The sequence below is a fragment of the Mirounga angustirostris genome, unplaced genomic scaffold (assembly GCF_029215605.1).
Source record: "Mirounga angustirostris isolate CCGP_5_RB_7025 unplaced genomic scaffold, mMirAng1.0.hap1 SCAF_9, whole genome shotgun sequence".
Taxonomy (NCBI): Eukaryota; Metazoa; Chordata; class Mammalia; order Carnivora; family Phocidae; genus Mirounga; species Mirounga angustirostris.
In genome coordinates, this window is record NW_026991717.1 from 69,342,893 (window position 1) to 69,356,901 (window position 14,009).

At 44.9% G+C, this 14,009-nt stretch overlaps 1 protein-coding gene across 1 annotated transcript in view; it reads left to right on the forward strand.

Moving 5' to 3' along the window:
• RYR3 (ryanodine receptor 3) overlaps window positions 1-14,009 on the forward strand; it is a 509,236-nt gene that overhangs the window by 491,578 nt on the left and 3,649 nt on the right. The window contains 7 exon segments of the mRNA XM_064570716.1: window positions 1,270-1,400; window positions 6,114-6,156; window positions 6,636-6,763; window positions 7,173-7,233; window positions 7,532-7,678; window positions 11,847-11,981; window positions 13,042-13,198. Coding sequence (XP_064426786.1) covers window positions 1,270-1,400; window positions 6,114-6,156; window positions 6,636-6,763; window positions 7,173-7,233; window positions 7,532-7,678; window positions 11,847-11,981; window positions 13,042-13,198 — 802 coding nt within the window.

A 14,009-nucleotide genomic window follows, 5' to 3' on the forward strand; every position in this document is an offset into this window, starting at 1 on the left:
ATCATTGATTCCTCACAGTGTGCAAATGCCTATTATTAGCCTTTGCCACCTTCCTGTCGTTAGTCTTTTATCTTCTCTGTGGTGTTTTGTCATTTTAAAGAAAAAAAGGGCAAGAAGTAACTCTTTACAAATCAGTATCTAAATTTTTTTTTTCTTGGAAATAAAGAAATAGTGTGGGGCATGTGGATATCCTGAGCTTTGAGAAAGAGTCACTGGCAGAAACCATTCGGAGACCCAGGCCTGAGGGATGTCGCCATGTAACCAGTGGCTTTCTGGCCGCATGACAAGCCCTGGCTCTGTCTGCATTAAGCTTTCCTGGCTAGAGGAGCCCCTGGTTGCTCACTTCCTGGGATTTCAATAGTCTCCTCTGACCTCACTAACTCTGTCCCTTATTTGAAGTATGTGTGTCTGGTGATGGTTGGAAAGTGGATTACTTTCCCCTCCTTCTCTGTGTACATTTTTGGTGGTAGGTCATCAAAGCCATGCCACCATCTCTAGGCTAAAATGCCAGTGACAACCGGAAGAGAATGAGGAGTGATTGTCGGGAACCAGTAAGTGTGCTACTCTCAGGAAGAAAACTTCAATACTGAAAGACTGTACAGAGCCAGTGAATCCTCTCCTCCTAGCTAGCAAACCATGTTTCATCAACCAAACATCAATGCCATGAAATGAATATGACCATAGCCATTGAAGGGGGCTGGAACATTCCATGGTATTTCTGTGGCTGCCCAATCCACTCTAGAATAGTTCTTTTCTTTCTAAGTCTTGGTTCAACTCTAGTCTAGGAGTCCTAGGGGACCTAACCTATTTGGCCTAGGAACTGGCCTAAATATGGCCTTCTCCCCAGGATGAGTCAAGGAGTCCAGTTTGTATTACTATCACCTATTCAATCCAAACCTTGAAGGGTGGCCCAAATGAAACCACCTTTTGGAGAAGGGGGCGTATTAGCCAAAGGAGTGAGAGAGATTTATTTGGCTTCAGATCTATACCTAGGCACCCTAAGAATCCTACTGCAAAGAGATTCATGCCTCAGGGGTACCTGGCTGGCTCAGTCGGAGGAGCATGTGACTCTTATCTCAGCGTCATGAGTTCAAGCCCCAGGTTGGGTATAGAGATTAATAAAAAAATACATTTAAAAAAGTGAGAGAGGGAAAGTGAGAGACAGATTACCGCCCTTAAGTTGGAAAGGCTAATTTGTGGGGAATGCTTGGGAGAGGGCGCTGTAATCAGAAAGCCTTCTCTGAGTAACCAATGCCTTCCCACTCCTAGGTCCCTCTGGTGGTATTCAAAAGGGAAAAAGAAATTGCCAGGAAGCTGGAATTCGATGGCCTGTATATCACTGAACAGCCCTCTGAAGATGACATCAAGGGGCAGTGGGACCGCCTGGTAATCAACACACCGTAAGTGTCACCCCTCACCACCATCCTGAAAAGGAAAAGGAGTCTGTACTGTAAATAGAATGATGTGTTCTTAACCAGCTTTGGAGACTGATTAATATAAACCTTTTTTCTGGTTTCTAGGACTTATTTTCTCCACTGCCTTCCTAGTAAAATAGCCTGTTGCCCCTCAAACACTTGTGTCTATCTATAAGCATTTAATGGGGGACAGAGGATGTGATCAGGGAGTGCTAAGCATATTTAATTAAGACCAGATGGTCCAGTACAGTATGACTTCGTTTTCCACGTTCAAGCCATACAGAATGTTTCCCTGGCCCGGGGGTTCTGAGATCGTCTGATCAGCTTCTCCAGAGCTCCCATACGGCACAGCGGTTCCATGACAGCACCCCACTGAAGTCTTCTCAGACAGGTAGCCTGGTTGGTAATAGAACTCCTGCCATTATCACTTGGTAGGCAGTTCCTTGGGCAGTTAAAATAGGGCCATCAGGGCGGGGGAGGGGGGGAGGTGACCACCTGTGGCGCGCAACCTGCTTTGTTGGAAGGCAAGTGTATAATTGGTACCGTGGTGGGAAAGAGCGTGGATTCTCCAGCCACAGGTGGAAGACCAGGTCAGCTCTGTCACTTAGTTGTCTGTGGGCAAGGTAATGAAGCCTGCTGAGCCTCGATTTCCCCTTCATTAATAGAGGCATGAGAATACCACCTCCTGAAGTCCGGGAGGATCGATGAATGTATGTTACATGCTTGGTACGGTGCCTGGCACGTGGTAGGCATCAAGCTTTTCGTCATTCCCTTTCTCTACCCGTTCAAAAAATGGCCATCACCATTAGTGAAGGTAACGCCGACGTGTTCACAACTGGGAAAATGAGAGTTTCGAGATAAATTAATGCGCCGAAAGAGAAGAGCCACAGGGCTAGATATGTAAACAGAGGTGACTGTGTTGAAACTCTTAGCTGTGCCAATTAAACTGTGCACGTTTGCCAACAACAACCCTGACTGCTGGGGGAAGAAAATCGCTCCTGATCCAAAGATGGTCAGGCAAACGAGGGAGGCAGCTCTATAAAGGCACAACTGAGCTCTTTAAAATAGTCTCTAGAGGGGCGCCTGGGTGGCTCAGTCGGTTAAGCGACTGCCTTCGGCTCAGGTCATGATCCTGGAGTCCCGGGATCGAGTCCCGCATCGGGCTCCCTGCTCGGCAGGGAGTCTGCTTCTCCCTCTGACCCTCCCCCCTCTCATGTACTCTCATTCTCGCTCTCTCAAATAAATAAATAAAATCTTTAATAAAATAAAATAGTCTCTAGAATGGGAAGATTCTTCTCTTGGTGCGGGGGGAAGTGAGCATGCAAATCGAAAGTGTATCCCTGCTGCATGCAGGTCCTTGCCAATCCCCTCAAATAAGGCAAACTACAAACCCCGGTTTCTGACCCTTTGTCATCACATCACAGAAATTTTGGATACTATTAAATAATTGGTCACCTGTCTGCAATTATCAGCACTGCTTGTGACACAGGTGATATGGCCTAAAAGTCCCAGTAAAAAGGCAGTTTAAGATCTAGAAATATAAGTATCTAAGGAGTTAATGAGCCGAGTACACTAAAACGTCCCAACAAGGATCTTTGCTGTTTTTTTATTTGAAGTGGCTTAGATGTCCATGAGCAGAGAAATGCATAAATAGCTGTTTTAAAATTTTTAGATGGATCTTTTTTTTCCACAATAATGGCATCATAGTACATGCAGTGCTTTGCAGTAACCTACTTTTTACAGTTAACTATATATCAAAGAGAGCTATCTTTTATTTTTATATTGTTAAATACACCTATTAAGAAAATATAAAATGTGGGCGCCTGGGTGGCTCAGTTGGTTGGGCAACTGCCTTCGGCTCAGGTCATGATCCTGGAGTCCCTGGATCGAGTCCCGCATCGGGCTCCCTGCTCGGGCAGGGAGTCTGCTTCTCCCTCTGACCCTCGGCCCTCTCATGTGCTCTCTCTGTCTCATTCTCTCTCTCTCAAATAAATAAATAAAATCTTTAAAAAAAAAAAAAGAAAATATAAAATGTATATTTTAAGTCTAATAATGAACTACAAGGTTTTAAAAATGGAACCTTGCTCATAGCTTCCAAGACCCGGGTGTTCTCCCTGATCATAACCTCCCCAACCCCCACTTAACTATTCTCCTGGCTTTAGTGATAGTCATTCTTTTACCACTTAGGTATGTGTCCCTAGAAGCGTTCTTTCACATTGACTATTGTTGAACTTTATGGAACTGGAATTATGCTATATGCATTATGCGGTCATACTTTTGTTCAACACTGCATCTGGGAACTCACCCATGTTGATGTGTATAGCCATAGTTTGGTCATTCTGAAAACTGTAGCATTTTCCATTGTATGAGTGTTTATCATGTATTTTCCTGACAATGGACCGTTTCTACTTTCTGGCTCTTACAAACAGTGGGACAATGAACACTTTTATACCTGAGGCTCCAGTAAAAGGTTTCTCTAGAGTAGAGACCAGGAAAGGAATTTGCATAATAGTAGGAGATGCAAATGTTTGTCTTGATTTACATTCCAACCATCACTGTATGTGAGTTCCTGCTTCCCTGCCTCTGCCTCACTTGTTAAGATACTCAGATAATTGTGCTAATTCGGTAGGTGTGTAATAGCATCTCACTGTGCATCTCCTTCATTTCTAAAGAGGTTGAGCATCTTGTATTATTATTTTTGACCATTCATATATAGAAGTGTTTTGTGTTTTTTTAAGATTTTATTTATTTATTTGACAGAGAAAGAGACAGCGAGAGAGGGAACACAAGCAGGGGGAGTGGGAGAGGGAGAAGCAGGCCTCCCGCCGAGCAGGGAGCCAATGCGGGGCTTGATCCCAGGACTCTGGGATCATGACCTGAGCCGAAGGCAGACGCCTAACGACTGAGCCACCCAGGCGCCCCTATAAGTATTGTTTACTGATACATTTCCCTTCTGGAGGTTCTGTTGTCTACCTCACACTTTAAGGATTATTATCAAGTAAAATTATGTTTTCTACCTTCAAGGAGCTTACATACCTAGTCAGGGAACAAGAATACTCAGACCAAGGTAAGATCATGTCTGTGAAATGGTCTTGCCTGGAACCTTCAGTCAGTGACCCTGTGGCATCACTTGTGGAATTTTCCACTTAGGACAAAATGTGACCATGGCTGAGTTGTACATTATGGACCATTTGTATAAGGGATTTAAGAGAAAGGAGATTTTAGTGTGGACAGAGGAAGCCTGGATTGATTTTTTTATTTGCTTTGTTTATTTTAGGTTCTAAATGTAATACATGAAAAAAAATCAAGTAGAAAAGCGTACAAAGAAGAAAATCAAAATAATCATTTCCATGACTCCAGCGATAAAATCTATTACCACTTTACTCTGTAAATTCAGCATTCGTTTTTGCTTTTAAGTGACATTTGGATGTTTGAAACAAAGAAATTGCTTTAGCTTTCCCCTTCCCGCTGTCCCTGCAAAAAAAATTTTTTTAAAGATTGTCAGCCTGTTGGGGAAGTGGCATTTGCTGAGGGTTATTCTTCTGAGAGGTCCCTGAATAGAGGGAGGTCCTCACTTCCTTACTACCAGCTTGGATGGCCTTTATAGGAGACTACTGTGTTCCAGAGTCAATAAGAATGGACTCAAATTAAGGAAAACTGAACTAAGAATGCATGCACCAAGGGCCAGAGGTTCCTTGGCTGCAATCTAGACTCACAAGGAACTCTCCCAGGAAAGATCAATCATTGTGGAAGGGAGAAAAGTTTTTTTGTTTTTTTTTGTTTTTTTCTGAGAGCGAGCGAGCAAGCACTCAAGGTGGGGAGGGGCAGAGAGAGAGAGAATCCCAAGCAGGCTCCCCGCTGAGCACAGAGCCTGAGTGATCTCATGACGCTGAGATCATGACCTGAGCCAAAATCAAGAGTTGGATGGTTACCCGACTGAGCCACCCAGGTGCCCCAGGAGAAAAATATCTTAAATGGTTTTTGCCAACATACCTGAAAGTGACAGTTCCTCCTGGACTTTTAACACTTACAAACTCTTTGCAGTGGAGCTGGTATAAATTACTAGGCTGAGGAAAGACATTCCTCTGAGGGGTTAGGGATGGTATGGTAGAGGGAACCACCTCCAAAAGACAGAGGGATCTAATTCCCTGAGAAAAGCAGACCCCACAGGAGTTATATAGGGATGGAGAATAGAGTGGAAGAGCACTCTGGTTAAGAAAAACCCCACATACATGAACTAAAGGGATTCCCATACTGGAAATGTCATCAATTAGGGACTTTGTCTACACTTTCCACCACTGTATCCCTATCACCTGCCCTGGGTACCAACACGAAGTTAGGTACTCAGTGAATGAAACCTGAATGCATGTGTTTTCCTCTAGGGTTTTGTTTCTAGTTACACTGGGATCAAGAAACATGTACCTGCTTCTGTCTAGTCTACCATCACAAATCCTGACTCTTTACCATAATTTTGAGGCAGAAAATGCAGAGTGGCTCTCCAGGTGTTTCAGAAGCCAACACAAAGAAGCAAGGCCATCGATCAGTTAGATCTGTGGTGACTCTGAGCTTCAATCAGTCTGAATTCTTGAATGAGCGGGACAAAACCCAAGGAGATCCTAGATCCAGACACAGATCTCATAGCTTCTTGATGTGTTTGCCTTGATGTTAAGAACCTCCCCTTTTCACTTTCTTTTTCAGATCTTTTCCTAATAACTACTGGGACAAGTTTGTCAAGAGAAAGGTATGCCTTGTCAGTTGGTGGGGGTGGGGAGGTGGTTTCCATGACCACCAAAGAAATGTAGATTTTTTTTTTAAGTTCTACATATACAAACATGAAGAAACCTGCTGTTGCTTTTATGATGGTATCATGAACAGAGTAAGTCACAGAAGGGTTTTTGTCTGAACATATGTAGGTTTTGGCTCCATTCCTATACTCCTCTGCCCTAAACAGCTTAACACCATCACTACTTTCTGCATACTAGTTTTCTTCTCCCATCCGAAAAGGTATTAGCTTGAGAAGCGGTTTTCACTTGGTCTCTTTTGTTTCTGTTTTCTCCTGGGGCTATTTTTTTCCTCTTTATTTTCCTGTTGCATTTTGAATCGTGTCTTCATCAACCCTCTTGAAAGAGCCCAGAGCATAGGGAAGCTCTGAAGACCTTGGGGCCAGAGACAGCATCGTGCTACGCGGCCCGAGCTCACTCTGTCGTCCTCTCTCTCCAGGTGATCAACAAGTACGGAGATCTCTACGGAGCAGAACGCATTGCCGAACTCCTGGGTTTGGACAAAAATGCCCTTGATTTCAGCCCAGTCGAAGAGAGCAAAGCAGAGGCGGCCTCTCTGGTGTCATGGTACAGAGCTTAGGGGTTCAAATCCCAAGTCTGGCCCAAGTGGATCCTTTGTTTTTCCAGTTCTCTTCAGTTTGCCAGAGGGAAGGCCTGCAGCACGCCCATGTGCACTCAGGCTCTGGTCTGGCTTAGGGGTTTTCTTCTAGCTTCTGACATACTGGGAGAACACGGCCTCAAGAAATTTAAAGACCTATCAGCTTTTATGCCTGTTAGAGCTGAAAGAGAAAGACTAATTAAAATTTCAAGATGTGTGATTCAACCGTTCTCGGTCTCTTGGGGAACACATACAACTTGATAAAGCTCAGAGCCGTGTTTAGATTATTAAACCTGAGAGGAAAAACTTAATTTTCCCCCTTATTAAACACTTAAGTCTGACATTTATAAGTTTTAAAATTTTTTTGTTCCCCTTTAGGCTGAGTTCCATTGACATGAAGTACCATATCTGGAAGCTGGGAGTTGTTTTTACTGACAACGTGAGTATGGCACCCGGAAAAACAAGATTCTGTACCACGGAATCTATGTCACTGGATGCCACAGGGCCACAAGCTAGGGTGGGTGCCAGGAAGATTCAGTGCTCGCTTATCAAAGATGGAGGGCCTTCCCGGTGCTGGGGGAACAGCAGTGGTGGAAGGCGTTTCACTTGGCAATTCTTAGGCCAGTTGCGGCACCTCAGCTCCTCAGTATCCAGGGGAAAAAATGGTTGAATGGGCCCATCATGAGGCACGAATGCCTGAAAGGTTGCTAAATCGCCTGTCCGTCCTTTCTCCGCAGTCCTTTCTCTACCTTGCCTGGTATACAACCATGTCAGTCCTGGGCCACTACAACAACTTCTTCTTCGCTGCTCATCTGCTGGACATCGCAATGGGCTTCAAGACACTGAGGACTATTCTGTCATCTGTAACTCACAATGGCAAGCAGGTATTGGGGTTTGTACTGTGCAGAACAGGAGGGGCCTAGATACGGATAGGGGAAAAAAAGCCAACAACATGTGGTACACTAGTGTATGGCAGGAAGGTATGTGTCATGGTGTATAGTACACCTTTCCTGGCCAGACACATGAACCAGTAGATTGTTACTGCAGAACTGTAGCCATCACTTAAGAGACATAAGACCTTGATGTAGAAACTCCGAACATTTAGATCAGCCAGGAAAAAGGGAGAGGGAAGGAGGTGATGGACATATCAGAATCGCTCTGGAGACCTTTCCTGGTTTACCCTTTCCTCCACAAATCTGATACACTCCCTGGGGGTTGGTAAGTAGGCTATGCAATTAGGAAGCTCCCCGGGTACTTCTGAAACATGTTTCTGATTAAGAAGCAATCACTCAGGGCGCCTGGGTGGCTCAGTTGGTTAAGCGACTGCCTTCGGCTCAGGTCATGATCCTGGAGTCCCAGGATCAAGTCCTGCATCGGGCTCCCTGCTCAGCAGGGAGTCTGCTTCTCCCTCTGACCCTCCCCATTCTCATGTGCTCTCTCTCATTCTCTCTCTCTCAAATAAATAAATAAAATCTTTAAAAAAAAAAAAAAAGCAATCACTCAGACATATATATATACACACACATACATGTCTGCATCTGTATCTGTCTATATAGACATGGCTGTGTCCAGCCTCTTCTATATCCCGTCTTTCTTTTTTTTTTTTTTTTTAAAGATTTTATTTATTTATTTGAGAGAGAGAGAGAATGAGAGAGCGAGAACACCTGAGAGGGGATAGGGTCAGAGGACGAAGCAGACTCCCTGCGGAGCAGGAAGTCTGATGTGGGACTCGATCCCGGGACTCCAGGATCACGACCTGAGCCGAAGGCAGTCGCTCAACCAACTGAGCCACCCAGGCACCCTCCAGTCTGTTTTCTACAGTGTTGCCAGGGTCAATCCCTTGATTAAAATCCTCTAGTGGCTCCTTTTGTCAACAAACTCCTTAGCATTTCTTTCCTCATTACGTGCAACTTCATAAATGAGACATGAGTTCCCTCCCATCTCTAAACCTTTGTGTAGGAGAGGGAGTAGAGAAAGAAGTTAAAATGTGCCAGGATTTGTACAGCCATTATGGAGAACCCTCAGAAAATTCAGAAAATTAAATCTAGAACTGCCACATGATCCAGCAGTCCCACTTACGGGTATATATCCAAAGCCAATGAGATCACTATATCAAAGAGATACCTGCATTCCCATGTTCATTGAAGCATTATTCATAATAGTCAAGACACGGAAAAAAACCTAAGTGTTGGGGCGCCTGGGTGGCTCAGTTGGTTAAGCGACTGCCTTCGGCTCAGGTCATGATCCTGGAGTCCCTGGATCGAGTCCCGCATCGGGCTCCCTGCTCAGCAAGGAGCCTGCTTCTCCCTCTAACCCTCCCCCCGTCATGTACTCTCTCTCTCTCTCATTCTCGCTCTCTCAAATAAATAAATCTTTAAAAAAAAAAAAAAAAAAGACCTTTAAAAAAAAAAAAAACCTAAGTGCCCATCAATGGATGAATGCATAAAGAAAATGTGGTATGTACATACAATGGAATATTAATCAGCCATAAAAAATGGAAATCCTGGCATTCACAACAACATAGATGGACCTTGAGACTATTAATGTTAAGTGAGATAAGCTAGACAGAGAAATACAAATACTGTATGATCTCACTTATACGTGGAATCTAAAGAAATTGAACTCCTAGAACCACAGAGTAGAATGATGGTTGCCAGGGGATGGGGGAAAAGGGAGTGTGTTGGTCAGAGAGTACAAACTTTCAGCTATAAGATGAATAAATTCTGGGGATCTAATGTAAAGAATGGTACTTGTAGTTAAAAATACTGTATTGTGTACTTGAAATTTGCTAAGACAGTAGATCTGAAGTGTTCTCACAGTCCCCCCCACACACAGTAATTGTAACTATGTGAGGTGACAGATATGTTAATTACCTTGATTGTGGCATATTTTACAATGTATACATATTTTAAATCATCACCTTGTACACCTTAAAAAAATAGGGTTTCCAACCAGAAAAAAATAAAGTCAAAATTGACCTTTAATTGTTCTAAAACGAAAGGTGTTGGAATCAGATCTATAAACATGGAGAACCAATGGTTGCCAGAGGGAAGGAGGTTGGGGGTTTGGGCAGAATGGGTGAAGGGAGTGGGAGGCACAGGCTTCTAGTGAGGGGATGAATAAGCTGTGGTAATAGAAGAAGGCTCAGCATAGGGAAGATAGTCAGTGGTATTCCAACAGCATTGTATGGTAACAGACGGGAGCTACACTTCTACTGAGCACCACGTAACATACATTAGTTTCAGGTGTACAATGTGGTGATTCAGCATCTCTGTAACATTGTCAACTCTACTCAGAAAAATTTCTAAAAGATAAAAGGTGCTAGATCATCAGGTATTAGGGTGGTTTATTTCCTCTAGGTTTCTGGTAGTAGCAATAGTCAATGTTTCTTGTTTGGGTTGATGATCCTATAAAGGCAGTGTTTCCCAAAGTGTGATCAGTGGAACACCAGTTCTGCAATATGTTCTTTTAGAATTTATTCCTTCCCCTTTACTCAGATATTGAAACGTCAGTTTTTATTGACTTAGCTTAATGACATTACACAAACATGTACCTTAAATGGAAAGCTTAAACAATGAATTTCTTATACGGGCTTGCTAAATAAACTCTGGCAAGATTGTAAAACAAAACAAAACAAAAAACAACTGTGCCCAGCTTGTGCCATGGGCCCGGGACTGTGATAGGCTCACAACTACCTTGTAAGGTAGATGTTATGCTCACTTGACAGATAAGAGAACTGAAGTTCAGAGACGCTAAGTGTCTCCCCCAAGACCACACAGCCGCTAAGTGGCAGAACTAGCCCATTTCTTCCTTGGTGCAAAGCCCAGGTTTTTTCTCTGTTTCTAAAACCAACTGCATTCTGTGAGGTCTGCTGTCTGAGGTTTGCTAAGTTATTATTCATCATTCAAAGAATGAATACTTTTCTTCTGGTATTTATCTCAGTACTCATGCCTACCCCCTTTTGTGCAACAACCTGAAACTCGAGAGCAAAGGTCTTATCTTCATAATGACTGTGATCTTCATCGCTCCGTCTCAACCCCCAGTCCCTCATATGGGCCAGATGAGCAGATCCCGCATCATCCTCATTCAGAGTACTTCCTCCAGCCAAGAAATAAGCATGCCCTATGACCCCTACAATGGTTCTAGGCAGATTTCTTGATTATGAAAAATGTCACTTCGCTAAACCATCATAAATAATTCTTATGGCGGCCTCAAAGCTATGACAATTATCCACTCATGGTTATTGATGAAAACATGTACTGTAGGGATACCCACCAGTCCAAGAACCTTTCATTTCTTTAGAAGCAGCGTTAGAGTAGGAGCCATATTGTTAATTCTCCACTCACGGCTCTCTCTGCAAAAAAAGCAAGGGCACCCTCCTGGCACCGTCACTGTTCAATCCTTAAATCCCTTCTTACATTGCTGAGGCCCAGTCCCGTAGCCCGGGTATGCATCTGCTCAGGCTGCCATCACAGAACCCCAGGCTGGTGGCTTAAACAACAGATTTATTTCCTCTCAGTTCTGGAGGCTGGGAGTCTAAGATCAAGGTGGGAGTAGACTTGGTTTCCTTCGGAGGCCTCTCTCCTTGGTTTACACCTAGCCACCCTCTTGCTTTTTCACTTGACCTTCCCTCTGTGCCTGTAGCTCCTGGCGTCTCTTTGTGTCCTAATCTGTCTGTAAGAACTCCAGTTAGACTGGAACAGGGCCCATTCTAAATCCATCATTGCAATTTACCTCTTTAAAGGCCTGATCTCCATTGCTTCTCGGCCTTTTGGCTAAGATCAAGTGTAAAGGCCTGATCTCCAAATTCAGTCACATTCTGAGATGCTGGAGCTTAGGAATTTGGGGGGAGACAGAATTTAGTCCACAACCCCCACCACCATTACAGTCTTCTCCCCATAGGCTGTTTTGTCCACCATAAGGACCGCCTTCGCTGCCACCCCTCCTCTGTCCCCTTCCCACCTCACCTTTCTTGTTACCTTGGAGTCTCCTGAGAACCTCCAAGAGTGGAGAAGACTCACCTTCTTTCTCCTGTCTCCCTCCCACCCCCAGCTGGTTCTGACTGTCGGTCTCCTGGCCGTGGTGGTTTACCTCTACACCGTGGTGGCCTTCAACTTCTTCCGCAAGTTCTACAACAAAAGTGAAGATGACGATGAGCCCGATATGAAGTGTGACGACATGATGACGGTGAGAGCCCGCCCCCAACAGAGATTAGAACAGAATACAGGGAGAAGTGTCCCGGACAGCCAGATGGAGGGAGACGGGTTGCAGGTGCACTAGTCTAAGCCCAAGTGGAAAGTGGAAGGAGCACACTGCAGAGCGGGAGGGGGATGGGGGGGGTCTCATCCATCCACGCTTGTGTTAAAGAGGCAAATTACCTCTATCTGAATGTGAATGGACCTGCATCTAAATTTCTTGGAAGTCAAGCCTTGGTCCTTTGTCTCTGAGATCTGGGGGGTCTAGTCCCATGAAACTGGTGCTCAATTTATTTCAACAAGCCTGATGGGGTTCTTTCAGAAAAACCACTATCATCTGAAAAACCGTCAGAGCAGCAGGAGGGGGGGGGGGGTTCCTGTCCTGCCAGCCATTTGTGGGCAGGAAAGGCGCAGCTCCCGGTGAGCTAGCAGAGGGAGAGCACCAGTGTGACTGGCCCGCATCTCCACGCTTCCCCTGCCTTTCCCCGGTCACTGCCTTTCCCTTTGCACCTCACCCCACCAGGCAGGGCAGACAGAGGGCGGTGCCCTGCTCTGGGATCCAGCTCCCAGATGCCTACACTGGCTCACACATGCAGCCCGGAGGAGGAAAAGTCTTCCCGCAGACACGGCAGGAATCCCTGCCCTCCCGGATGCACAGAGGATGCAGGAGGAGAGGAGGCCTTTTCCGGAGGTGGCACTCTAAATGAAGGCAAACTCCCATCTGGCGAATGCATGTTCATCAGGGCCCAGCGTTGTTTTAACTTACACATGCCCTACATGAACTCCCTCGTAGGTGTCAAATCGTTCAAACCTTTTTTTTTTTTTTCTTTTAAATGAGCAAAGAATATCTTTTAAAGGCTAAGTGTAACAAGTCTTGCCACCTCCCGAGACCCTACCCTGACCAGTGGGCTTAGAGGACAGCAGCTAGCTGTGTGAGGACTGACATCACCGAGGAGCGCCCTCCCCCTGCCTCGCAAAAGAGCTCACATCCATCTTGCTGAAAACAAAATCCTGTGGCTTTGACCTGAACTGCCATTCTTTTTCTTCTCCAGTGTTACCTGTTCCACATGTACGTGGGAGTGAGAGCCGGAGGAGGCATTGGCGACGAAATTGAAGACCCTGCTGGTGACCCTTATGAGATGTACCGCATTGTCTTTGACATTACCTTCTTCTTCTTCGTCATTGTCATCTTGCTGGCCATCATTCAGGGTATGTTGCCAGTTACGTTAAGTATGAGCACGGCTTATGCCTAGTGCTTTATCTTTCGGTATCTATGACATTATCTAGAGAGGTTTGTACATTCATTTACTAGTTAATTCGACAAAAATTTATTGAGCACCTACTATGCACTCAAGTGGCCAGACATAAAGCCAGAGATACACCCAGACACACAAGAAACCAGAAAATCTGAATGGAGGACCCCCCCCCCACCTCTCTCCATCCCCCACTCGGAACTGGTTATCGCCTTCTCACTCTGCTTCCTAGAGATCTCCTGAGGCTGGTCTTGTCCCACAGCCTGTCCTCCCAGGCAAGGTGGTGGTGAAAGGGCAGAGAGAGGAACCGTGAAAGAGTGACAGGTTTTTTCTTTTGTGGGGAGGGGTACTGATATTTTAGTCAATAGCTTGTCAGGAACTAGAGAAAGACCGTGATGAATTTGAGTCATGCCAAGGTGAGGTACCTATAAACATGCAGGTGTTGAGGGCTAAGAAGCCATTAACTGTAATAGGTCTTTCAAGACACAAGTCAGGAATGGAATAGGAGGAAAATAATAAATATAGTAAGTCCACATAAAATAAATATACAAAAATGAAACAGTACAAATGGGATCCATCAGCGCTGGGGGGTGGTACTCAAAAATCTGAGTGTAGAGGAGACTCTCCGGAAGGAGAAACAAAGAAACTGAAGAGGAATCCTGATCTATTTCAATGCTTAAGGAGCTGGAGAAGAGGAAGAGCCCACAAGGAAGACTGAAAAGAGAGTGGCCAAGCACCGTAATAGAACAGGGATGGACTGGGGGGAG